At 41.4% G+C, this 27,844-nt stretch overlaps 1 protein-coding gene across 1 annotated transcript in view; it reads left to right on the top strand.

Annotated features, from left to right (window-relative positions):
- The window catches only part of CHN2 (chimerin 2), a 165,796-nt gene that overhangs the window by 124,936 nt on the left and 13,016 nt on the right, over window positions 1-27,844 (top strand). The window contains exons 7-10 of the mRNA XM_083823554.1: window positions 15,425-15,502; window positions 22,130-22,214; window positions 25,074-25,247; window positions 27,093-27,170. Of these exons, the coding sequence (XP_083679680.1) occupies window positions 15,425-15,502; window positions 22,130-22,214; window positions 25,074-25,247; window positions 27,093-27,170 (415 nt within the window). The remainder of the gene's footprint in view (window positions 1-15,424; window positions 15,503-22,129; window positions 22,215-25,073; window positions 25,248-27,092; window positions 27,171-27,844) is intronic.

Here is a 27,844-nt window from a genome sequence, read left to right as displayed (position 1 = left end):
TGCTTCTTTGTCCCAAGGGCTCCCTGGGACAGATGTTCCCCATGCCTCCTCCCTGCAGAGTCCATGCGAGTGCAGTTACAGGGAGGTGTAGGACACTTTATCTTGCCAGCTCCCATGGATTTGCTTCCTGGGGGTAGCAGCAGCGATGTGGAAATCAACGGCTTAGTCACCACCTAACCTTGCCAAGCAGCTCGGAAGAGGACTCTGTTGCCTTCGCTGAAGCCCTGGTTCCCAGCAGCCTGGCTGAAGCTCTCGATCAGCTGGAGCCGAAGCTGGGTGACTTGATGAAGCAGCCTGCAAGTCTACTGGATCACAGCTGCTCCTTCAGGCCAGGGTGTTTGCCTGGAGTTTGTTACTGGAGCCAGGGGTGTTGCTGCTCTCTGGCATTTACATGCAGTTGTATCTAGTAAGGGCTTTATTACTGTTATTTATTTCTTAACCCGCATCTACCTGGGGCCTGTAGTGATTTTCTTTAGAAGCAGACGTTGCTGATCTGTCCCATTGCTGTTACTTAGCTGCATGTAGGGATACTCCTAAAGAGCAAGCTAGAAACTGGTGCTAGAGCAACAGACTCTTCAGTGGATCATAAGGCATGTTTTATCTATTAGTTTGCAAACAAATTTAAGATGTTGCGTTCTGACCTGCAAAGCTCTATGGGATTTGTGAACTATCACTTGTGGAGATAATCTTTCTCATCACAACATATTGCCACTGCTGAAGTTAATGAAGATTAGTAAGGAAGGAAAAAAGTCCCCTAGTGGGAAGGGCTCATCCTAAACATCACAAAAGCATCCAAATCTGTTGATCTGCGGAGTATCATCACTTCACCATGCAGTAGTGAAGGCTGTGAAACCGGCGTGTGAATGAAATGTGGAGCACAGGGAAAATAAAAGCAGCTGAATTTCTTTCTATGCCGATCTTGTAATTATGTTAAATTACAAAGAGTCCATGTTGGCAAGTTGCAAAAAATTGCTATAAATTAAAATAAAACAAGGGCAGGATGCAATCATGATGATGCTGATAGAAGATGGCAGTTCATTTAATGAAGTCTCTCTGTATCACAGCAATAGTAAGCTGACTTGTTAAACCTCTTAAAGCAAATTAGATGATTTTAAAATGAAGTGAAAATGCATTTAAGTGATAAATTAACTTACTTTGTCTGAATCTGCAATACAAACAGTGCTCAGCCTGTTTTTTCAAAATGTAGAGCCCAGGAGCTGTTATTCTTTATGTTACAATTTTAAAATAAGTTAAAAGTTTTCTCCTAATTTGGAAATTAACTTAGTATAAATGGAAGAAATTAGTGTGGTGTGAAAATGTACTACCCAAAATGATATACATGGAGCTATGGTTTTCTTTCAGTGCAGTGAGGCCTGATTTTAGCTTTTGTCTTGTGCTCTGGAAAGTAATTTGTATAAAATGGGGTTTAAATCGCGTCATTGTGTGCTTCTTGCTGAGTAAATCCTTCATTAATGCCATCTGTATTAAGCATGTCTCTCCGCTCCACCAGGTCTGAAGTGCGATACTTTGCAAAGAGCTAAGTCTTTCCAAGGCATTCCTTCAGGGGCGCTTCTCTTGAATCGGCCTTTGCAAGGGCATGGCTGTGGCATGGCTCCTTTTTTGTGCTGCCGAGGTTACGTCTGTCTTTCACTTCAAGTCCTGAGAGAGCAAAAATAAAAGTAGAAAACAGCAGTGATTCACACCAGACTGCTGAAGACATGATTTTCCTGTTATTCCTCACTTCAACCATGAGAATTAGGTTCTTTTCTGCTTTAAATTATAAAGTATTTAGAGATGTGCCTTTTGTTTTAGTAGCAGAAGAGCCATTCTCAGTGGGGTTGAAGCTGTCACTGCAGATTAACGGAGCTCTGGGGACCAACAGATAAACAGAAAGAAAAAGAATGCAAAGCCCCCGTGTCTCTGCAGTGAGATTGTCCAGGGGAATACAACTCTGCTCTCATAGAGCATCTCCTTTGAAACACACGTTTTATCAAAGCAACGTAGCGGAGGGGTGTAGTAGCAGTGGGAAAATTCTACACTTTTATTTTGACTTCATTCTGAATTGTGATAAAAGTAAAACACTCAACTATTTATGAACTAACACTGAGGAAACAGGATAAAATGCAGAACAAATTTTGAGTTAGAGTGGCTGAACCTGTTCCAACTGCTTTTCATGTGTTATTAACTGTTTTTAACAAAACATTTCCAACTGGAAACAGAAGATTCCTCGCTAAGGTATTTCAAACTTCAATGTTTCCACAGGTTAAAAAAAAAAAAAAAAAAAAAGGAATGAAAAAGGGAACGTGGGTCTTGGTCAGAACTTCCTTGTGCAAAGTTCCCAGCCTGATGAGTCACATATTCTCCAAAATGCTGCTTCCCTGAAAATCCCCCCCACAAGTTCAAACATGCTGACTAATGCACAGTTCTACTCCTCAGATTAGTGAAATAAAACCCGATGATATTTGATGAAGCAAATGTGTCCTCCCCCTGTTCTGTCACAACCCCTGGCCCAACTCCACGGTGTGCTGGAAGCCTGCAGCTCCAGCCAAATTAATGGCAGTGGAAGATGTGCAGTACAGCACCAGTTTGGGCCCTTCCAGTATGTGCAGTTGTTACCATCAGCATTGCTGAGACAGTGAAAATCAGAGTGAGTTTGATGGCGTCTGTTATGTCTCTTGTCTCATCAGCATAATGGTTTTCTGCATTCCCATCCACTGGTCACAGCTGTGCAAATCCACTGAAAGCCGTGGGTTTATTCGAGAAGTCTCGCAGATAGAGCTGGTTTGTACAGCTGTGCCGGAGGGAATAATTTGAACCTTATTTTGTGTGGTTATATGCAAGAAGAAAAGGCTTAACTTGGTTCTTGGGGCAAAACCACACAGAGACAGTGACGTCTCCCATGGAACCTGATCTTTTTATCAGCAAAAACATCCTCCTGGCTCAGGAGCTGGGGCATGAGCTGCCATGGGGCACTGTGGGTCCCAGCCTCAGCTTGGGCCATGCACAGAAGTGGGTCTGTGGTGTCCTCAGTCACTCAAGGAAAGAAGAAAGACCTCGATGACAGAAAGTGCTGGGGGCTTTCTTGATCCTGGCAATGCTCCAGTGTAGAAGATGCTCAATACCTTCCCTGAAGGAGCCTTTTATTCGTGGTGGAATGGTTTAATCTTCACACGTGTCTGTCAGTTGTTGCATAGGGAAGGTGAAATAAAGCAGATTGGAAAAATCATTTCTGATCCTTTTGGTAATGTTTAGTGGTGGTAACATAAACATCACAGCTGGTGATAGCAGCTGTGAGGCCACTTTGATGATCATCTTCAATGAAACACACCTGAGTGCAGTGTAATCACTTCAGTGCAATAACACACTTAACACAGTGCATCAAAATGAACATTAGCATTTGCCTGTTTGAGCTTTATTTTACAAATGTTACCAAAATATTACTATTCCTTATAAAACAGTACTTCTGTTTCTCGTGCTATTCCCTCTAAACCCTAACAGAGGCTCATGAGTACTTACATCTTACAGAAGCCCGAATACCATAGGCAGGCTTTTATTTTGTCAGTTTTACAGCTGGAAAAATGGAGGCAGAGAAAGGTTAATTATTTCATCCCAGTCTGTGTGGTCAACAGTGTAACAAGCAGAAATCAGAAATCCTGCTCTGGTTGCCAGGGACATAATACATATCCATGACAGTTATTTTTTAAAAAATCACACTTTATGTATACTTCTAGCTTGTTTCAGGGATCTTTCCACACTTTGGAAAGATCACACTATTACTTCCATGTTGGGACTTTCATTATTTTTATATGATTTTGCTAGGAACCTCATCTGTTGCAAAGCAAAAATCTGTGCTCTGCAGAAAAACATGATGGTAGCAAGCACCACATGCATTCAGAGGCCAAGTTTCCCTGATCTAAACAGTAATCAGATAATCAGGTGATGTACAACTTCAGGTAAATACTAGCCAGGTACACCGCAGAAAATACTTTAGCTGGATGAGATCACTGTACATGCAGTCTAGTTTGGGTGTTCTCCTGAGTGTCTGTCCTGGACCACCACAACTGCTGCCATCCTTTGGTATCCAGTGATCAGAAAGGGAAAAATGAGAGTGATTTCATAGATCTGGAGCTACATTCATGGCAGAAAAGTGACTACAAAACTAACTACTTCCAGAACTACAGTGTTGTGCTATTTAATTCCTTTGACTTAAGTGGGGCTATGAAATATGGATGAAATCCTTTACAGAGAAAAAATATTCTTTATAACAGCAAAGCTAATTTATTCTGTGTTTCCCCAACCATTTCTTATGAACTCCTCATCACAAGCAAAACAAAATAAATAAGCTGTAAGCCAAGTTGCTGCAGTTGAGCTACAGGCATTGAGAGAGATAGAATACAGCATCAGTCTTGCTTTTTGAGAACTTTAAAAGTGCTGCTGCTGATAGGACAGTATCTATTCAGATTAATTAAACAGCTGTAAAAGGATATAAATACAGAAGTGCTGGCAACTGCACATTTCAAAAGAAATGCATTTTGTGCTGCGAAATACAGACTTTTTCCTTTGAGTGGGCAGGCTCAACTGCATTTAGAGTTTATGCTGGTGGTAGCCCCATGGGTCCCATGGAGTAAACCCCAGGCTGGGCAGTGATGTCATTCCCTCCGCTCTTTTTTAATCTCCTTTTTGTGTTGAGAGCAGCCATCTGTCCCCCTCCAAACAATGACGGAAGCAGCTGTGCAAGTTGTGCCATCGACAACAAAAGCTGCCATTTCATACCAGAGGGCAGCGGGCCGGGGGTCACAGGGAGCTGTAAGGATATCAGGGTCAGGTGACACCTGATGCTGCGCCGTACAGGAAAATAAAACTGGGATTATACAGCCTTTGTGTTCTCATTCACTAGCAGAGAAGTAGGGTCAGTCTTTGTCTGAGTTTCTGTTTAATGGCCATGGGAATGAAAATGTGGTTTCAAAGGTAGGAGTACCGCTACTTGCCCACAGAGTAAAAGTGGAACAAAAACAGCTTCAAGCAACAGGCAAAGCAAACATGGCACGAAACAATGCTTTTGAAGGGAAAATAAAACAACTCAAATACATTCTGGTACTTTATACAAGTTCAAAGTGTAGGATCTCAAGTGGTTTGAGTATCCTATAACACGCCCTTAGAAAAGCCCAGTGAACCGTGCTTTTTCATGTCTGGTCTGCAGCATACAGTAGCTCCTTGCTTCTGTGTGGGAAAGGAGAAGCTGATCAAGGACCTGGTGCAGATCAGAAGCTGCATTCAGGAAAAGAAGAAGCTGGTGATGCACCGAGCTGCTTTTTTCTGCAGAGTGGGCTGGAAGGAGCCAAAGCAGGCTGCCTGCTCTCCAGAATGCAATTGCCCGTTCCTGCAGGCAGCTTTCCACTTTCCAACAAATGGATGAATTCCTACCACAACAACTTTATTTCCATGTGTCCAAGTGGAGAACAGAAACTAATGCAGGCTTAAGCTCTAGAAATCTTTCTCCCACACCAAGGAGGAGTGCAATGTACAGGGTAAACTTCATGCATATAATGAAATAGGTAAAAATTCACATCTGAGAGCAGAGCTTCCTGTCTCTTCTTTAACCCCACGTCGCTTTTCTCTGCATGGATTCCTGCTCTGTTTCCAAGCAAAAATGCATTTTAGAGCCATTAGTGAGAAAAATACCAAAGGTTATACAGCCATGCCACTAGTTTTGGGATGACAGTCAAGGATTTGACCCTGTCTCTCATGAGTGACATTCCTTGAAGCTTGATGGGACGGAAGCACATATATCACAATCGGATAAGCTGTAAACACCATATGCTCCCACCTCAGGGGAACTCATGTTGGGATGTGGAAGCATTCATGGATGTACAGCTCAGCTCAGACTAGCCGCAGCTGGCCCAGCACCAAACCCAATGATTCCTTCCATGCCCCAGTTCCACTTACTCATGTAGGTAGTGGGTTCTTATTGCCCCCTTTTTTCTTTTTTTTTTTTCTCCATGCCATCCATGAAGGATACTGGAATACAAGCTTGCAGTCGTAAAGCACAACATTTTCATAAAACTAATATTTCTCTCCCTCTCTTTTTTTTTTTTTTTTTTGGCTTTCTTGTAAAATGCAATGGCTTAGGATTAGGATTGCTAAAGCATTCTTTCAACCTGAAAACATACTGTTTTCTTATTTGCTAATTGCCTTCTTTGTGTCCTAAATGGCATAAATCATTATTTTCACCTTACATTGCCTGCCCAGTTTATGCGTTATTACAGGAAGAAGTCACAAGATATGGCAGTAAAACAGGGCAGAAGTATTACTGATGATAGAAAAACAGATTAGTCCATTTCTAGTTCACTGCACTGTATATTTTACCTGACAGTGTCGTGACTGCTGAACAGAATTATAGCTCTGTCACGCTCTTTGTAAGTTTGAGACTGAAGCTTTAGAGTTCCTTCACAACACCCAGAAACTGTCAAAACGGGAGAAAAATCCTGTTTGCTGCTTATTGCTGATATTGGCACTGTCTTCCCTGCAAATTGCCTATCATCTCCATCTCCCCGTGAGCTCTGAACGAACAGAGCATCACACTGTTGAGGATCAAGTCCCGAACTGTTACTTTCCAGGAACAATTATGTTTTAGAGATTGCCAGCTTGTTAGACAAGATGATCACTGGTTCGCAAATCACTGATTCACGAATTATTTGTTCCATTTCGCTTATGCACATCTCTTCTTCAACACGCATTAAAGTCTCTTGTTTTAAGCTGCCTTAAGCTAGGGCAAAGCTCGTGGTGATGCTGCTAGCTCCTGAGACTGCCACAGCATACTTTACATTCTGGCAGCTCTCTCGGCATTGCTCTGCAGTCCCTCTAGAGATCAGCTGGCTCTGCTGAGCGGTTAGTGGCTCAGAACATAAATGCCATTTCTGTCTGATTCTGTGGTTTCTGGGAAACTTTCCTGAAAACTATTTTGCTCTTTGTTTTGTCATGATCCCAGGGGACTAGAGTTTTGCTCCTCTATATGAACAGAAGCTCTGACTGTGGTCCTTAGGATTCAGCCCAGAGCATATGCAGCTAGGTATCCCCCTGAAAGAAGTTTACTTCCAACATCATACAGTATCCAAACTCCAAGTGAGAAGCAGAAGCAATTTCTGTATTTTATTTTTTGAATTTTATTTATTTTTGTACATTTGGTTTCATTGTATTTGGAGCAGATAGCTTGTTACTCTATTGCTTTGAGATAGCACCTGCTTATAGGGCATAGTACTGTTTGAGACACAGAAATGAGAATTAACCTAAAAGTGAGTAGGTAGGCATGTTTTTATCGTGCTATCTACATGTTTGGGTGTATGGTGGGGCATATGGCCAAACATACAGGCCTTATGCCCACTGGCTATAAAAGACAGTAGCTATACCGCACTGGGATTTTCTATCAAGTTGACTCATTTAATGTCCTGACATTAAACAGACTTAACAACATCTCACAAAACATCGTTCTCGGTTTAACCCTGTGATTTAGAACGGCACCCAAGCAGCTCCTGCAGTGCAGCAGCAGCTACGCTCAACAACTGCACTAGAGCAAGACCAGGGCCCCAAGGAGAGGATATCTGTGCTCATGGCACCTCCATCCTTGTTCCTGTCCCTCCACAGGCACTGTGGCACACTCACATACATTGCCTTACTCAGGAGGGGAAATTCTTGCCTTCTTTTCCGTCCAGACTGGGAAGTAGACGTGTTAACTTCTCCACTTCATTATGGTAGCTCAGCAGGCTTGGCTTTCGTTCAAGCTCTGCAGTCTCCTTGCAGGGAAATGACTGTTTTAATCGATGGCAAGCTGGCTTTCCTAAACAAAGTGCTATTTCTTCAGAAAGGAAGAGCTTCATAGCGAAAACATAAAAATATGGACAGGTCAAGTACGTGTATAACTTATATGCTCTGAAGCCAGTATCCACTGAAGGTCTGGATAAAAAACTATGATGTTTATGATATTTTTTTAAATCTCTGTCTCTTGACTAATAGCCCCATATCTTGCAGACAGCATGAGTCACTTCCCTCGCAATTCAGAGAGGCCATTTTATATCATATTAAGTTCATTATGTTGCTAGGCTATTTCCTCTGTGGGTGAAATGTCAAAATGCTGGCTACCTGTATAGTCAGCATTAGAAATTTGTATTAATTGCATACTGACTCCTCCATAGTTATACTTTCTGAAAAAAACTTCATCCAATGAGTCCAGATAAACTTATACATGTAGCTGAGTAACAAATGATACAGTAAACTGTGTAGCCCCTGGATTCAGAGCATCTTAGCCATCGCTAAAGTATGGGAAGTATTAATATCCAAAACAAAGTTCAGTTATTATTCTATAATTACTCATAGATTCAGGCCGATAAAACAAAGGGTACCTTATTCAATTTATTCTAAAATTGAATAGATAGTAGAAAAAATAGAAATAGAAAAGAGCTAAAAGAGAGATTAATCTTATGTAATTTTAGGTAGCTTAAAGTAAGCTGTCTTTCTATCTCAGTCATCTAATTTCCTTATATCATCCATAAAAGATCTGCAAGCACAACCATTTGAAACTTGGTGTGTCTTAGAAGAGGATGAATCATTGTCTGGAGGTTTCTGTTTTTCTCCTTTGATTATGGAGAGAGCCCAGATAACTGTTTTAGATTAGATACCTGCCATCCATCCCTCCAGTCCATCCTTAAATGTCTGTTCTTTAGAAAAATACTGTGTTAGTTTTGTTATCTGAAGAACATTATTGATAGAATAACAAGATCACTGCAGATTTTTGACAAAGATTGGGATAAATATTATGTTTAATTTTGATCTGACTACAGACTGGATCTTATCATAGATACTCTTTATGATTTATAGGTGTGATAACAGTACTTATTCACATACATTGCAGTCAATCATATGTGTTGCGTTCACAAAGAGAACAAGAAGTAATTCAAAAATAAATTCAGCGCAGTTTCCCTTAGAAAGCCATCTTTGCAAATGAAGTGGTTCCTGCCAGCCCCACTGTGGGGGCCTTGGTGCTCCTCTTCCTCCATGGTGACAGCAGTGGCATCGGTGTCTGGTTCTCCTCTCATTTGCCTCACTTAGCCTTCACCCCCTGCCCTTTCATCCCTTTACTTCCATTTGGGTCATGAATACTAAGCACAGAGGAGAGGCTCATGAACTTGGCCAGGAAGACGTCATTAATAACCTTGACAAGTATGGAGATGGATTGGAAAGGATAAAGGAGAGAGTGGGAGGAAAGGAAGTCGAGGCAATAAATAGGCCAGACCTGCTGTTACCATGATAATCTCTACAGGGTTATTTGGGGGAAGAACTGAATTAGCTCATCCTATACCTAGAGCCTTGCTTTATTTCTGGACTTATTTCTTCCTTGATACCCATCGACTTAAAATACAGTATATATTTATAATAGTTTACAAAAATGAGAAACATAAGAACTATTTTAGACATATTAGGTATAATGGTGGGCATGGAATGCACAACTTAGCACGTTGTGATCCAGTGGCCTGTATACAATAAAAGGTTTTAGCCCACCCATTATTTTTAATTGGAGATGAATATGTAATTGCATGCCACTTAATGTAACCTCCAGTTGTTGTTCCAAAACAGACAATAGTTTAGTATATTAATACTCCATAAGAGGCTTTCATCAACTATTATTTTTAGTAACAGTCTCTGTTGCCTTGCTGAATCTACAGCATTTCACCTCTGGTTTGCTACATTGTTTTGAGAAAAATAATCATGATATGTACAGAAAAATCTGCTTGAGAAGGATTTAAAAGGGGGATCTGAAGTTTCAAAGAGATTATATTTCCATTTGCTGTAGGTAAATTATGTCTTTAATCTCCTTTATCTGCAGGGGAAGGGACTGAGTACCCTGTCAGAAAAAGGTGGATATAAATGACAATTGGTCACTGTGATGCTAATAAACAATCACATTATTTTAGGAGAGGTGTAAAGATTTCAGTTCAGAACTTCAGAGCATTTACTGCAGTAGTCCTTGTAAATGAGAACTTCTCTTTTCTCTGAACTGTGTTGTCTTCAAAAGAAAAGGCTATCAGTGGGGGCACTCTCTCCAGTACGGTGACTTTAGGTTCACCAAAGCAAATGGCACCAGCAGGGAATTGCTCTTACCTTGTCCTTAGTTCATGTTGAGGATTCTTGGGGCTGCTTTGACTTGCAGATCCTCAAGAGACCTTCCAAATATCTATCCATGAGTCAACAACATACCTCTCTTCTCACTTCAGTGGTGAGGAGCACATATAAACCTAGTTAGTACAATGCTACATGGTGGGATTTAGTGGTGATGGAAGTGCATCCAGGCTCTCCAGAATAGTAGCCCAATGTCAAACATCTGCTGCTATAAACATCTACAGAACACCGTTGACAGTTCTTCAGACTTAGGATGTACAGAGGGACTGGTTGTCATTAAAAAAAAAAAAAAAGTGCAACTGAGGAATAAAAAGCAAAATGATAGATATATCTTGATCCTTTAAAACAAAACAAAACAAAACAAATACTATTGTGTTTGTTGTTTTGTTTTGTTTTGTTTTGTATTGTATTTTTTAATGGGGCCAGACCTTGACAATGTTCACTTTACTGAGCTGTGGCTCACCTGAAAGGAAGTCGGTGGTGGAGACAAGAGACTTGGGTTTTTATTGGTAAAACTACTTCCTCGATGGACCTGTGTTCAGGGAAAGCTGTCGCTCTTGCAGCTGCAGCTGTGTGGAACAGAAAGTAGCAGACATCTAATGTCAATTATTTTGTGTGTGTTCACTTCCTGAGAGCGTGTGGACTGTGTTCCCCTCAAAAGCAAAACTGAGAGCAGCATCAGACCCATTTCTGTGTGGTCTGGTTCCTTCCTTAATGGTGAGGTGTGTGTTGCAGAACTTCATGGTCCTGCACACCTTTGTCATCTGTGTTCACCTGATACACATCAAGAAACTTGCCATGAGCAGGGTTAATTTCTTAGGAAAGTGTTTTTTGCAAGAGCAGGTTTGCAAGTGCCACTCTGCAATCGTTGTGCTCTGCTTTTTGTTTAATACATCTTCTGCAGGGATCTTATTTCCTCCCACTGTTTCAACAGTAGAGAAGCCTTTTGGTGTCAGCTCCTGCTGCTGTGGCAAAGGGAGGCAAGGCACAGGCTGGACACAGTGCTGTCACACAAAGGCCTTTCACAGATCGACCTCTATGCCCGTAATCCTCCCATGCCATGTGTTTTGCTAAGGGTGCACTTAGACTGCAGCATTACTCACTGGCTTCTTTGGAGTTGCCTCCTGCGTGCACCGTGAGAAGAGCTTGGTGGGAGAAAACCAGGAAAAAGTCAATAGCTGCAAGATTCCTGCACCGTGTGTCATCTCCATGTTGTGCTTGCAGTTGAGCAAGCGCAGTCTGTCTGGCAGATTACTCAGTGTGCCGTGCCTGTGAGGAAACAGGCCTCCCTTTGACCTATAACTGTATTTATGTGTGGCGTTAGATGTATTTAGTTAGGGATCAGCCACTGGTTCGTCACAATTCCTCATCACGCAGCAGGCTTCCTTTCGATGGTGGTCTTGTCCAGGAAAATGTGCTAAGCGGCTCCTCTGCTCGTTGTAGTTGTGTCATTGCCTCATCCCCACCAGACACACGCGTGTGGGTGGCAGCAGCTGGAGGAGGCAAGCCATGGCTCTCCACCACACCTTTCCCATGTGCGTTGGAAGGCCTGCTGAGGAGTAGGCCGCCATTTGCTCCCCCGCACGCACATGCAGGACGAGACGCATCTTTCTTTCAGCCAGTCCTCAGTGCTGCCCACAGGATTAAAACTGAAATCATGCAACATGTACAAAAATGAAAGCTTTTCATGCTAAAATTTATTCTTTCTTGCCCCCGAGGCCTTTGTTAGCAAACAAGATGGCAGTGTTTTAGGGAAGAGACAATTGTGCAGTTCAGCTCGTTCTACAGAGGCGTGCTGGAAATGTCACAGCAGCTGAGTTGCACTCTCCCCCCACTTTTAATTTTATTATTCTAGTTCAGTGACATTTATTTTGCTGTAAATGCTCAATTTGCTATACAGTACTTGTGTTTTACAGAGAGACTGACAAACTGAAATCATATGTTACGCAGAAATCCTTTGGTCTGAAAACGCAGACAGACTGTATTTGCCTTTCAGTCTTTACTAGTTCAGACATTTGGTCACAACCAGCAATAATATTTTTAGCCACTGGCACCTCTTCCTTAGCTGCTGGCTGACTTGTTAACTTGATCAAGAGATACTCTTTAAATGAGCTGACACCATGTTCTGTGCAGTAAATTTGCATTACGAGAAAGAAAATAGATAAAAGAAAACACTTCAGCTACTGGGGCTGGCCTAGGGTATCGGTGCCTTAGAACTGGTTGCTGGTGAGAATTTGATGTTGCTGCAGTTTGATTTTGATTTAGAGAGGAAGGGGTTGTATTGCAGTCCAGCTCATCTCAGTTTCACAGCATCATTTTAGACACCCAACCTGGTCGGGCTTTGTATGACTAAGCTTCTTAAGAGGATGCACTCATGGCTGGCCTTCTGTACACATCCCGTGTTTGCAAGGGATCCCATTAAACCATCAAAACAGGGCCCAAGCAGGGCAGATTAAGTAACCTAGTGGATAAAAAAAAATAAAAATAAATCATATATGATAAACAGTAAATACTCATCTGCCTTAGTCATATGAACTAGTTTGGCTGTTTTCCGCCTCCAAGTCAATTAAGTTTAATGCTTCTATGCAAACAGTCAGAGTTTCCATTAAATACAGTACTGCGTGTTTGATCCCAAGATGACACTCTGATATTCCAAAAATAGTGTAATTCTAAGACGTATCATCATAAGCCTGATGCTTGAGTATCCAATCTGCAATGTTATGTAAAAAATATTGGTTATATAATGGGATTTTTATCAGTTCAGTGACATAAATACAAATATTAGAGCATTATTAGGCAACCGACCTCTCTGTGACTTTGGATCTGTTATTCTGGAAGTCAGAGCAAAAGTCATATATTTTGGGGGATTTAGGTGCTGTAGCTCCAGAGGTGTCTGGAAACTCAGAGCTAGTTGGCTTTTCTTTGTTACAGATGAACATAAATACATTTAAAATGGTACTGAGAACAAAAACAGTGGTGTGATGAGAACTTCAAGCTGCTCTGAAGTTTCTTTCCTGATAACCCATACTGAAGCCATTACCTCTGGGGATGGGGGGTTGTCAGGGATGTCCCTCAAACCAGAGCTCTTCATGTCTTGAAGCACATTGAAAGGAATCTGGGGGAGAATAGTCTGTCTTCATCTGCTAGAAAGCAGATAAAGGTCCTGAGCTGGCAGAAATCAGGACTTACTAGCGGGAGGACATATGGAAGAGCAGCAGGGATTTCCTCCAGGCAGAGCAATATTAATACATACATCACTGCCGCTTGTCGCTGGTGGTCAGATAACAGTGCCATGTGCTGGGGAAAGGCTGGGCAAGCAGCAACTGCTCCAGGAGTAGCAAGGCTGTCTGGAAATCCCACCTATGGGGCAGCAGAAGCTTTGCAATATGATAGCTCATAAAAAGGAGTGCTATGAGTTACCCAGCAAAGAAAGGAATTATGTTGTACGTAGAAATAGGTGCATCATTTTGTAGCTGAAAATCTGATTTTGCTGGTTGCAGAACTCCTTGAAAACCCTAAGTAGGGCACTATATGAAGTTGCACAGCCTGATGTTACCAACAGCCGACCATCTGTCCCTACGGACTTTCAAATCAAGAAAGCATCCTTTCTACTAAGAGTAGGCAATCTATAGTGTGGACGTTTTAGTGAATTAGATGAACCTTCTGACTTTTCAGCCTGGGGTAAGAGCAGACTGGAAAAAGAAAAAAAAAAAAAAAGAGGCAAGTTCAACTTCACAAGTTAACATGAGTAAATTAAATACTTTAATTTCACGTGATTTTTGGGTAGGTTGAAGTGAGGCAGACTGTGAAAGGCTGATGTGGTCTTTGGTGTCTCTAGCTCAGGGAGGCAGTTTTCCCAGGAGCACTGGCAAACCCTGGTTTGCTCTGCCTCACCTTATCAAACATTAGACACACCTCAGAGAATTACATCTCCCCTTAAATGCTGTCCTTCTCTCATGGTTGGAGGGTGGGCACGTTCACTAAAGGAGCAGAAGAGAGGAGATGGAGAGAGGGAAAGGGAGGGCTGAAATTGCTGCCCAGGGGATGCTTGATATCACACGTCTTCTGTGTCCTGGGGAGGGGACATACCTGCCCGTAAAGAAATAATGCAGGTGCCTAAAGTAGCACTGCAAACTCTAGTGCAGGCTGGTTAGTCTTCAGATATCTGCTGTCGCAGGGCTGTAAAGTCCCTTCCCCTCCCCGTTCTATATATGTATGCAAGCAGAGTAAAGGACAACAGCTCTTTCTACCTTGCAGGTACTGTTCTGCAAACAGGGTTGTGTCCATGGGCTTTCTACAGCTGCCTGAATTCGCCTGTCCACACTTAAACACCGAATGGGGTTTCAGGGCTTCCTAGCCTGCATCCCCCCCAGCTGAATTTCCAACTTTCTCTGACAGTGAGATCGCTCCATACTACTAAGCACACTCTCACAAAATATTCTGATTTAAAACATGACATCAAAGTGCTTGGAGTGCTGCTGGATTTCCCCCTATGTAGAGGATATGAAAGAAAGGAGAGATTTTTAGCCCTGTAAGATTAAACAATCATCATGGTTTTAAGGGCTTAATCTGCTGGCATGCAGGCTGCTGGCTTATAAATCTCAGAGTGTAATTGGATGCAGCATCGGATTCAGTTGTGTGGGCTTCTCCGGGGCTTTTTTGTTTGTTTGTTCATTTCCAACAGGCTGCGGAGCAGCAGCTATTTTCCCCTTGGAAGGCGTTTGGGCGTGAAGCCATAAAGCCGTGCCCCCGGCCGGTATTTCAGCAGCACCTCTCTGGATCCCACTGCCTGGGGAGGGAGGGAAGGGGGGGGCTCGGTGCATGAATTCAAGCTATTGTTTCAGGCGCACATCTGCCTTCAGAAATAGCACGGCACAGGCCGTTACTTATTCAGATGCAGAAGCTCCTTCCGTCCCACAAGCCGGCCCATTCGAGTCACATGCCAGAGGTCTCGGCAGAATGGGCTGCAGCTGCTTCAAATCTGCTGTCTAACATCAGAAGCAGTTGGACAAACTGTGCTGTACTGACGGCAGCGAGCCTACCAGGCACCAGGGAAGACAGGGAAAAGATCTGGGACCCGAGCACGATGTTCTCGGAGGATCTGTGGCTGGAAAATGAGAAAAGCTGCGCTGTTGTTCACAAGTCGAAGCGAGGAAGGAAACGCCAAGAGCTCCTGGCTGTGGCCCTGGGGGTGAAGGTGGGAGTCAAGGGGGCACTTCTGTGGCAACCTCTGAAACTCTTTGCCTATTCGCAGATCACCTCCTTGGTCAGGAGAGCAGCCTTAACTCAAAATGACAACCATTTCAACTATGAAAAAGCACACAATTTTAAGGTAAGCATGACTTCCTATTATTTTCGGCTGAAAAGTTCTGTTTCAATGCCTTGTGTTTTATTTTTTGCTGCGACTGTGGATTTGCAGGCACCCATTTGTACTAGCTCTGAGAATAACTTGGAAAAAAAAATTGTTTCTACTCTAAGTTCCACTGACTGCATTCCTAATGTGTCTCTACATAAATACTTAATCCAAATAATGTTTTTGCTACTTGCTAGACTACTTAATTGGTATTTTAGTTCTTTTTGCCCAGATTCAGTTCTTTTTTGTTGTTGTTCAGAAAAAAAAAAAAAGGTACTCCATATTAATTGTCTTTACCTTAAAGTGTATCCATTTTTAAATGACAAAAAGGCCGCTTTCCAAAATCCAACTATTATCAGAAGCCACTAGCACCAGCATAGCCACAGCAAACATTTTGTACCCTTTCTGCTTTCAAGAAGTTGAGAGCGCTCCGGTGCTCACCAACAATACGGCAGAGTGCAGCGGTAGTTTTGTCTCCTAGCTTTTGTTCCAGCACCATATGCTATGGAAATGCTCTTAAGAATCCCCCCCAGCCATAGGACCTAAGCTTATACTTGCTTGTCAAACTAAAGCAAATAGCTGGACAAGCCCAGGGATGTTTAAATGGATCATTTTATTGCTGTCTTATACATGCAAAATCAGATTTTTAGTTTTTTTTTCCAAGTGCTGTGTCTGGCATGCTGGATAAGGGAAGTGACTCAGCTTTGGAAATGGACCTTTCAGGCACCTTGGGCTGAAATGTGTTGCCAAAAGGACAGTGCTCGTTCCGGGGTTTGCCAGCCAGTTACCGTATCTAATCTTGTCAATTTGTGATTTGATGGTTATCAGGGTGGATACAGAGGGAATAAGAGGCGGTAACATGACAAGAAAGGAAAGCATCTCAGCTTTGAAAACTCAGTTTGCTTAATACTCCTTGAAGATGCTGATCTGGGTCACTGTCAGAATATTTCAACTCATTAGCAGAGAATTTTCTGATATTCATCTCTGGCGTGTGAAAAAAAGGAGAAGCACTGATGAAAATGATTTCACTGATTTTGTGGTTTAGTAGAAAAAAACTCTACTTCTGTTTTTTCTATATATTCTTCCATGAAGACATTGCTCTCCTCTACAATGCTTCTTCTGCAGCTGGTAGATCGATAATTTAATATTAGTGAGCAAAGCAAATAATAGCATCCCTCTTCTCGTTCCTCCTCCTTGACCCTGTGTACAGAACAATCAATATTTATCTCACTGATCAGCACTGAAGGATATAGGGGAAATATGCTGTGTTTTCTTGCTTGATTAAAACATCTTTCATTCTTTCTGGGTTTTGCCCTCATTATCATTTTAATATCAAAACTATTTTAGTTTAACAAGAAAATATTTTCTCATGACTGAGACTTTTTTCCACTTTGACCCATGCATTCTTTCCTCTTCAAAATTCCCCTTGTTTTGGCTTTGATTTATATTTGGAAATGTGCCCAGTTAACTTTGCGTTTGCACAATCTAGCTGTTGTACAGCCTCTGTTCCTTTCTGTTTCAAAAGAGTCATAGTTTTAACTGGAAAATCACATGATTAAAGTATGTATGTATTTAAAAGCTTGACAGCAGAAAATCATTTTATTCTAGTAAAGGAAATAAAAAACTTAAGAAAGAAACATAAAAAAACTATGTTGTCCATAAGGAAAGGTTAGTCAAAAGTGTAACATTTACTTAATGAACAAAAATCTTCACTATGAAAATGTAGTTAGTTTTCTAAAGGAATATATTAAAACATGTCTAGCTGCTGAACAAAAAATGTGGACAGAATGCTTAGAGTGGAATATTTGGATTTAAACAACAGCTAAATTCAAGTCTATCTGTAGTAAAGTCTGATATTAATTATGAAATATGTTAAGAAATTATTTAAAAGAGAAAGAATGGCTTTATGGGTTTTGGAGCAAAATTCTTAATGGCTTTTGACAGCATTCAAGCTATGACAGTCTGAGATTTTTCTGTAGGAGAATGCTATTTTTCAGACATTCAAAGAGTTGTCTTCTGGGTTTTTAGGTGAATACTGACATGCATTGTATCATTCAGTTCATAGGGACAAAGGTTACATGTCACAGTATTCATCAGAATCTTGTCGTAGGCTGTTCTTCATGAACAAACAGAAGCTTTTTAGTTACTTTCCTGAAAAATCTTAAAGATGGGCACAATTGTAGTGAAACTGATGAGACTTTGGTTGATCTGACACCAAAGTTCTTAAAAGATCGACTAGGATCTCCCTCCAGCCTTTCCAAATCAATATAGAAATTAAAAAGGACCACTGGAGTTTGGAGGGTGAGGGCACCACGTTATGCCAAAGCATCCCTGCTTTCTCATTCAGACTCTCTTCCAAATTTCAAGGCATTTAGGGCAAACAAACACACACACAGAAAAAAAAAAAAAAAAAAAAAGATTTAAGATCGAGTCTGATTTGTTAACCTAGGTTCATCCTGAGCACAGTCACATGGGTTTAGATTTGGAGCTGGCGTCTGTCTGGCGGGACAACTTTGCATAAGCCAGTGTAGACATACCGTAATTCAGGAAGGAGAATAAATCTCTGAAGCCCTGTTCCGAAAAACACAGAGGTATTTCTGTAACTATGTGGGTTTCAGCCTAACTGAATTGCAAAGTCATCTTGCATTTCAGCACGGTTTGGATCCAGCAGACTTTGGCTTGTGCTTTACCCACCAGCTCGTGACAGGGTCAGGCTCGTGCCCAAGGGCAGCAGCATGGAGTAGGGAGATGCTCGACCTGTTTTGTTCTGGGTTAGGAGTTCGTGACAGGGCCTTCGTGTGCTTAAAGTGAGCAAATATAACTGAATAATATGCTGTTACCCCAGTATTGCTCCTGTTTGCCACAATAGCTTGGGCAAACCCCGCAACAGGATTTGCCTACTGGAGAGTAAAGGCAGCTGATTACTTGCAAGTCAGAAGCTCTGCTGGGAGAGAGGAGGCTCTGGGATAAATTTCCCCTTGCATTAATCACTGCAGACAAACACTGCTTCTGGGACACAAAAGCATTTGTGGGAGGCATTTTTTACAGGCATCATGAAGATTGTGTGTGTGTGTTTGAACAAAAATAACAGTGGAGACAGCTTGTCTGCCCTGCAAGCAGCCCTGGATCAGCAGGAGTCCGCAGGAGAATACAAATCCACATGTACTCAGGTGAAAGTCTGAGGAAATCTCTCATTTTCTTTGGCCGCAAATAGAAAAGTCATCAAGCACAGTCAAATGAACAACAAAACCATCTCTGAAGTAGCACCATATAACTCCTATTAAAACATACATTTCAATCCAAGGCAATTTTTAGTTTGTTTAAAGAGATCGTTTTGTCTTGTCACTGCACTGGAACTCCTTCACTTTGGTCTTAGTTTCTCCCTCTGTGAAGACAGCTCACGCAAAACTCCGGGCACAGACTCAAACTTACTGACATAGATTGTGCCCATAGGGGGAGCTCTTCCATTTGGAAACAGGGACACCAGAGGACTGAAGGGCGAAGGCAGGAGCAGAGGAAGGCAATAGGAACCGACACGCAGGGGAATATTGGGTGACAACCCCAGGGTGGCCAGCAGAGAAAAGACGGTGAATGTAAGGAACAACTTTTTGTTGAATGGTGTAGAGGTGGAAATGAAACAGAATGAAGAAGTTAGTTAGAAGGAGTTAGGCGATATGGAAAGAAAATAAATAAAGGATTGAACAATATAAGTACAGTGCATAGTCTGAAAGGTCCCACTTTTGGCTTATATGAAGAAATACTTCCCTGTAAATTATTGTTATCAGTTGCAATTGTTTGTAGACTGCACTAAAAATGAACCCAAGGCTGTTTTATATACACAGAGACTGCAGAATGGGATGGGAACAATTAATAGATCTTGATCATTTTTCCCAAAATCTAAGCTCAGTCAATTTGTAAAGATGCAATTACAAAGGATGAGGCAAAAACTAAAAACCCCTCTTAAAACTGTCAGACCTGCTGTTACCTCTGCTTGTTTAAAACAGAGATGAGATCAATCTTGCAGGCAAAATTCCCATTTACCACTTGAAAGGGGTGTATGGAAGCTTTGAGCTGAGTTCACATGTTGTGTTCAGAAGGGCAGGCTTCCTTCACTATTTTTGTAAAAACTAATGGCAAGACAAGAATAAAAGACTTAGTTCAAAACTGTATCTTAGGAGATTTTGCACCTTCATCTAGAAACTTCTCAAGGTCTCCTTTTTTTCCCTGTATTTTCCCAGTATTTCCCTGTTTCAGCCCGACCAGAAATCAGCAAGACTAGTTTTGTCTCAGGGTATTTCAATTGGGAACTTGCCATTTGAGCTAAAATGCAGAGCCGTGAAAAATTAAAGTGAATGCATAAATTAGAGCTAGCCCTTTGAGGGCCACCAAGCTGAAGAAAACAAGGGCCGGGTGCGCGGTCAGCACTTCTCAGATGGAGTGAGAGGTGCTTCTGAGTGAGCACTGAGGACTATTTCCCATTAATAACAGGAGAGATCAAGGAATAATCAGCTACCATTTTTCTAAATATGCTAGAGCGAGATCAGCTGAAATAAGCTTTATGTAAAGTGAGCAAGTAGGCCCCAAATATCCTAGCAACTGAGACGTCCTTCATGCAGAATGGAAATGGTGCAGTTTTTAAAATACCGAGTGAGCTTTTACAGCCACTTCTTGCAAGGTTAGCCTTTGTAAACCACCATAAAGCAGAAGAGGCAGAAGCTGTCTTCCCATAGCAGACGATTCTCACCCACAATTAAATGCAGGTGCAGACCTACTAATTATGTGGTTATCAGTCTAAAAATGGTAAAGATGGAGGCATAATTCATTTCGTCTGTAGTTTTGCATCCACTGAAGGTCACACAGAACATATGCCTGAAACTCAGGTCATCAGCTGGTGTTAAGTGCTGCCACTAAGAGCTTTGCCTGAAATTTTATGCTACTCCTCATTTAAAATAAAGTAAAATATTAAACGAGCAAGAAGCGTGTGTGTATATATGATAAATCTTAAACTCTTTTGCAAGGTGTTGTTTCCCAGAGATATACATTTTACTGAGAGGTGAAACAATGTTTTATAAAATTTGACCCAGTCAGATTTTCCAGCCAAGACCCTTTGAACATATCAAAAGGGAGGAAGAATTGACTGTGGGTAATTGGTCAGGAGTAATTTGTGGTCAGGCTCTTTAAAGTAAAAATGACACATTTTTAATCACTAAATGAGAAAGAGGGGTCCGTGCTAAAATCACAGTACTTTATCTTCCCTCTCGAGAGTACAGACTTGTTTACATGTGATCCTGCAGGCAAATGGGGCTAAAACATTAGTGAGCTAAATGCTTGCCTTAAAACTTTACAGAGTTTATTTGAAAAGGACAACAGCCATTTCTTAGTCTACAAAGTAAAGTCAAGAGCAACTTTCCCCATCCCACAGGGCGGAAGCGGCCTGTCAGCAATCTGCTCCATCGGTAAACACCAACACGTCAGAAGGAAAAGGAAGCATCAGCAGCCTGAGCGTGCATGATTTATGTTTTACTAACCTCAGTTAAGTCTCTGGCCAGAACTGGCTCGTACCATGTCCATTCACACAGGCGTAGGCCTCACTATTTATTCTTCTTTTCAATGAAAGTGAAATGCTTACTTTACCAGAGCACACGTCTTAAACAAAAAGCTTTTCCATTGTAGCCTTTGTAAATGCAGTTGAGGAAGCAGCAGTTGTGTGCAAAACATGGCTTAGGAGCCAGTCTGTTCTTTCAGCACCCAGGTCACTTTATTTCTCCTTATTTACTGATGTGAGGAGTGCAGGAAAATGACATTTGCTGTACCAAGAAAGGGCTCTGTGACATCTTTTGCCTATGTGAGTCCAATTTATGTACTGCAGTAAGGAAGGGTATAGTTTGCTTATATTACCAATGGACTCAGATGTGCAAAATCAGATCTTTACCCAACTACTGCCTGGAATGAGTAAACAAATCATTCCTTATCATCTCTAATGCAAGTTTGTAACAGTCACCTTGAGTTGTGGTCAGTGTTGTTGCACGTAGATGCACAGGTAACAGCATCATCAGAGTGTGCTTAATAATTGAGTGCATCGGTTTTGCACTAAATCTGTGGGTACACGGCTTTGTGGGAAATCAGAATTGGGCACATTTATAGGAATTTTCTGTCACTTCATTTCCCTTTCTTTCAAATAATCTCTTGAAGAATGTTTGAATCTCAGAAAAGTGCCCGTTTGGTTTGACCTAGTCAAATAAAAGCACTGACTGCAGTCCATTGGATTATTAGTTTTACTTTTTTTCTCCTCTGACTAGTGAACCTGGTTTCTTCCCCTCTACTAGAGCTAAAATGTCAGCTAGCAAAAATTATTTGTTTTTAATGTCGTACGCAGCCCAGTTCTCTGTTATGTTAAGCCTATTGAAAGATAAACTTTGAGATCAAAGCAAATTTCTGTTCCCATGGTTTATTTCATCTAGACTTTGGAAAGATGTGGGCACTGTGTGCTAACGATCTACTCCTACTGAGTCTTCTGTTGTTTATCCAGTTTAGTTGTTCCATCTGTCAGACCATCTGCCTCCCAATGACCCCATTTCTTTTTTCCCCCCTCCGTTTGTATTGCAGGTCCACACGTTTCGAGGTCCGCACTGGTGTGAATACTGTGCCAACTTCATGTGGGGTCTCATCGCTCAGGGAGTGAGGTGTTCAGGTAGCCCGCAAACATTTCGGTCTTTTTCATGAAGCGCTCAGGCATTCATCCCACCTCACCCCAGACTGCATGCCCTGCGAGAGAGAGGAGTAGGGGTCACTTCGCAAAACGTGGCAAGAAGGCCTGTGTTAACAATTACAGTAGTGTCATTGCCTGTCATATTCCTTGTCCCACAAAACATAGACTGGTACAGGCACTAGGTTTTAAACAGAAATCATATATATGCAGCATCCACAGTCCGGCTCTTTTGTTAGAAAAGGCATGTCTTTGATAGGGTGGGTAAAGAGCATCTCACCTTTCACATGTGAAGAACTAGTAGAAATGGGACAACAGCGCTCCCACTTACTATACCGGACAGCCTGAGTTTACACAAATACATGAAATGTACTTGGAAGAAAGCCTAAAAGTGCTTTGGAAAATTAACTCCAGCTTTTGAAACGCCACATTTAGAAGTTTTGCCCCTTGTGTTTTACCACATTGGCTGGTTTGGAAATGAATCCATCAGCCCTTCTGTGCTGAAGGTGACATCCATTCGGTAGTGTCTTGGTAATTCATGTGCATTGGTGTATACATTAAAAATTGTTCTTTATGGTGTCATTAAGTTTTCACCTGAATGTTTTTATGTCTTAAGAAACAAGCACTGGAAATGGCAGAGCCAGCCAGGAACTAGACTTCGTAGCTTATCTTTTTTGCCACCAATTGTTGAAAAGTGCCCTTGTCTGCAAAAAGACTATCACCTGTTTCCTATAAAAATACCATGTGTTGCTGCAAGCTTTAAAAAGCCCACCTCAAGGGAAAGCAAAAAATATGACCTTCATTTTCCCAGAAGGATTCATTTTTTGATGCCTCTATAACTGCATTAGCATTTTAATAACATTTTAATTATTTTAAATTTTTTCTCTTGTGAAAAATAATCATATTGAAAAAATGAAATAATCATTACATCGTGATCTTTTGGATTCAGCAAGTTAAATTATATTTGGTGTATAGCAAATGGGGTTCCTTTCTACAGACCTTCAGTTCCTCCCACATCTCAAGTGAATGTGATCTTTAAGGTCCCTTCCAACCCAAACAATTCTATAATATGCTTCTGCCATACCTCTCCCTGCCCTGACCCCTGGGTGTTCCTGAACTCAGACTGGCACCAAACACACTTGCCTTGACCTTTGCCTTTCAAGGCTGGAGGAAGTGATTGTTACACAAAATTTACACAGTGGCTCGAAGGATCAGAATCCCTTTCAGAAATGCTAAGTTTTAATAAGTGCATCTTCAGTGCCTGCTGTATCTTTTCTGCCTGTAAATGAATAGTGGTAACAGAAAGAATATAAAAGGGCATTAAAAAAGGAAGGAAAATGAATAGCAGTTTGCTTTTCATGCTGTTTGATCATAAACACAAGTGTCCAAAAACTGACCATCACTAACACATAGAGCTGTTTGTTCACATGCATAAAATATTAAACTTATGAAAAGGGTTATTTATCTAGTATGAAACATAATACTCTCCCTCATTAAATTATCAACATTTAACTCCAAGTAGACAGATGCATTTGGACTTAACTTGACATGCCTGGAGAACAGCACTGAAAACAGTACAAGGAGGGTCCTGACTGCAGCTGCTCACATTTGTTTGGATTTTGCACAATAATGTATTATATGCAGTAACAACTGTATGAAGAAAGACACATAAAAAAATCAGTTACATTAAATGTGTAGGTGTGTTTGCAGTGATGACCTGATTTTGATTGATTAATATTTTATCGAGAATAATACTAAAATGTGTTGCAAGTAGTAGGAACACGTTTACATTTTGAATAGCTTGGGCAGTAAATCAACAAGAAAAAACAGTAATCAACTTGCCAGTGATGATACTAGGCATTTTGAGTTAGTCCAGAAGGTACTGAGTGATAGGCATGCCTGCGAAAGCATTGAAACAGGAACCACATTTCTGTGAGATACTGTAACTCACAGTGGTGTTGTTTGCTTTATTGAGGCTTATAAATTCATTTGGCTGAACATTTGTACCTATTTGGAAAATTCAATTTCTGGAAATCAAGCAGAAATACTTAAGTTAATGGAAACCCACCAGTGCAACCAGTTGTTGACTCTCGAATAAAACACCAATATGAATCACTCTTGTGTACACCCTGCCTTTCACAGCATTTTATATGCTCAAACTGTTGCACAGACTAAACAGAGAGGTCACTTTAGTCACCAGCAAAGTGACAAGACATCGGTGGTTTGGCTGTAACTGATGAGCAGAGCAAGCCAAAATGCAGAGCTGCAGGGATTCAGAATGGGAGGTGAGGCACACTCACTCACAGAGCTGCAGAGTTTTAGTGCTCTGCCTTAAGTCTGTAGCTAAGCCACAAGCTGGCCGGCAGGACACTGTCATTGATGTGCTAATTTTATAAAATGCAAAGCTGAAACACAAAGAAGTTAAGTCCCACACTTTCAACTGCAACACCTAGAGCTGAGTGTCTGGCAGCGACCTGACCCAGACTTGGAAGTGGATGTCCCTACCAGGTCGGGGTGTGAGGAACACTCAGAGCTTCTATGGCTTTTTTTAGCAACCCCGCTGGAGTTCAGTTTGCCCACAAAAAGATTTTTACAGGGTATTTCTGTTCTTGGCCTTCTTGTCTTTGGAAATTCTGCAGCACTGTGTACTGTCACCGAGTCCTGTCACTGTTGTACATCGAGAGGCCAGCAAAGTCAGCAGAGGGTGGCATGGAAATATCTGATGTTTTCTGTTGCCAGCTGATGGGAAAGTTATGCCCCTTGCTTGTGCTAAGAAACCTAATTGATAGACAAAACCTCTCAGCATTATCATTAAGTAATGAACCTGGCCAACTTTGTTTACAGACTGTGGGCTGAACGTCCATAAGCAGTGCTCCAAGTACGTGCCCAATGACTGCCAGCCCGATCTCAAGAGGATAAAGCGAGTCTACTGCTGTGATCTGACCACGCTGGTGAAAGCCCATAATACCCAGAGGCCGATGGTGGTGGATTCATGCATCCGAGAGATTGAAGCAAGAGGTTTGTATGTTTCAGGATGTAGCAGGCACGATAAAATGGAGATGACTTGAATTACATGTTGAGATAGAACAGAATATTATGTTTGTGCACACTGAGGACAGGATGAGAGAAGGGTTTTTTTAGCATAGGTGGTAACATTGCTTTGCATCAGCTAGTAAAATTAAATCATGACATTTCATAATGCAATTTACTGAAATGCTTTCTGAAAACATGTCAAAACAGGTATTATGTTACACTTTTGAAAGGGGTGAACTTTAAAATGAACTTTAAGTTCATGTTTAAGTGTCTTTTTTCATTATTTTCTTTTAACATACCTACAGACACTTCTAATTTCAGAGTAATCAGTTTAAATCAAGCCCATTATTAATAACCTTTGAGGACATTGTGGGCAAGAGCACACAAGTGGCTGGAAATGACTCAGACAAATGAGGTCACAGACTGTGGCGTTTTGTGGTGTTTTGCAAACTGCCCAGGGTAGGAAAGTTTGCATGACACTCACCTACTGACTGAGGGATGCCGCAGCTCAGACAGCCTGCCACAGTCAAAACTCTAGTTTGTGACAGGCTTTTGCTACATGGAGAGGTATGCCAGATTGAAGAAGTACCACCTCTCCTCCAACACATCTGCCAGACAGTAATGATCACATATTTTTGCTTTGGATGGCAAATGTGTGTGTTGTGCTGCCCAATAAGCCAAATTTCCCTGTTAGTCGTAGCTTTAGCACAGAAATCTCATAATGTTGAGTTCATGGCATCACAGTAATCTGCATGGCAACACACTGATAGTAGCCAAAGGGATTTCAAAGCCACGCATCATCTCCTGAAATGAATCAAAGATTTACAAGTAAATCCCCTGCACTGCTCTGTAAAGCTCTCCCAGGATTATATCATCATTGCAAGGACAAACAGAAAGAATAGCTTGGACTAAGACAGAAGAGCTTTACTGAGATGATACAGCAGTCAGCTACATTGCATTTGAGATATAATCACTTACTTGTACATTTATTGATTAAGAGAAAATCTGCTGCCCACTCTCTGTTTTTTCAACATCTTTAAATTTCTCTCTCTAATTGCTGTAGAACTTAATTTTGCTTTTGAGACACTGATTTTATTCTTATGAAAACAAAGTGCAGGGGGTCTCGTAGGTAGGTTAGCACTTTGCATAGTCACAATAAGAAGCTCTGGGATTAAAATAAATAACATCAGTGTAACTCTGTGTGGTTAGCTGTGCCTGCTCTGCTGGGCTGCCCTTTGTTTCATCTTGGCTTAGAGTAAAGGTGGGAGAGCATAAAGCAGGTCTCTTGTGCTGAAAGAACTGCAGAAGGGATGTACTGACATGGAGAACAGCATCCATCACCTATATTAGCTGTGTATAAGTAGAGGCTGATGGCAGCACTGGGAACAAATGTGCTCATACGGAAAGGCAGTCTCTTATTTACATTGTTATTTATCATTAAGCAACCAGTAATGGCAAAGATAACCTCTAAAGCTTTATTAATTAGAGACAAATCCAGGAAAATTTCCCACATAAAATATGTAAATCATTATAATAGCACATACTTCACCATTAACAAATTGCAATATTCCAACATTATTTACTGTGTATCTACTGTTATTTTGTGATTGCAACAAAATCAGAAAATATAAACTCTAAAAATCTTTAATCCTGTAAAAACAATTTAAAATTACCTTGAATCATCCTTAAATGCTCCAGAGTTTCATATTATAATGATAGTTTGCTGCATTTATCCAACGTAACATTGTTCTTGCTTTGTTGCTTATGAGCCTGTTGCTTTTTAACCTGTTAGTTATTGAAGCAAAGTTAACCAAGAACTTTTTGTTTCAGGATTGAAGTCTGAGGGCCTCTATAGAGTCTCAGGCTTCACTGAGCACATTGAAGATGTGAAAATGGCCTTTGATCGAGGTACATTTTAATATTTTGTACAATTTTTATCTAAACTTTCTACTCTAGGACTTTTCAGTTCTTTTGTACTTATATGGGTATCGTGATAATGAAACTACCATAAAAGCAGAAGTAAAAGCAGCCTGTCTTTTCTGATTTCTTGTATTAATCTGTAGTACTTTTCGTAAGAAGAAAGTATATTTCATGGTTGGAAAGAAAAACTGAACAGTCAATAAGTAATGGCCGGCAGAAGGCTAAGTGCTCAGGGGTTTGGGTGATTGCTCAACCCAGCAGAACAGCCTGGGCTCCAAGTTCAAGCATGAGCCTAGATAGTGCCAGGGAAAGTTCTTGGTCCTACCTTTAGCATACTCGGTGCTTTATAACATGATAATGTTTATGAGTTTAAGAACCAGGAACTGCAACTGAGCACTCATTCCGCATGTAGCCTTGCAGAAAGCACCCCAACCACTGTGCATGTGATTGCCATTTCTGTGCCTGCACAGCCCGTGAGAGGCTTCGCCCCAAGTCACTGGGCACATTCCTGGTGGCATGGTAGGTCCAGGCACAGGCCAGGGAGTCAGCCCATGATTCATCAGGGTGCATGGCCAGGCACAGGCCATGATGCAGCTGGAGACAGGAATGTTGTTGCTCAGGCAGGGCCTGAGATGGGCAGGAGATGCAGGAGAAGGCTCCAG

The sequence above is a fragment of the Anser anser genome, assembly GCF_964211835.1.
Source record: "Anser anser genome assembly, chromosome: 2".
NCBI classification, from domain to species: Eukaryota; Metazoa; Chordata; class Aves; order Anseriformes; family Anatidae; genus Anser; species Anser anser.
Note: the sequence above shows the minus strand (reverse complement) of the source record. Positions and strands in the feature narration are given on the sequence as shown.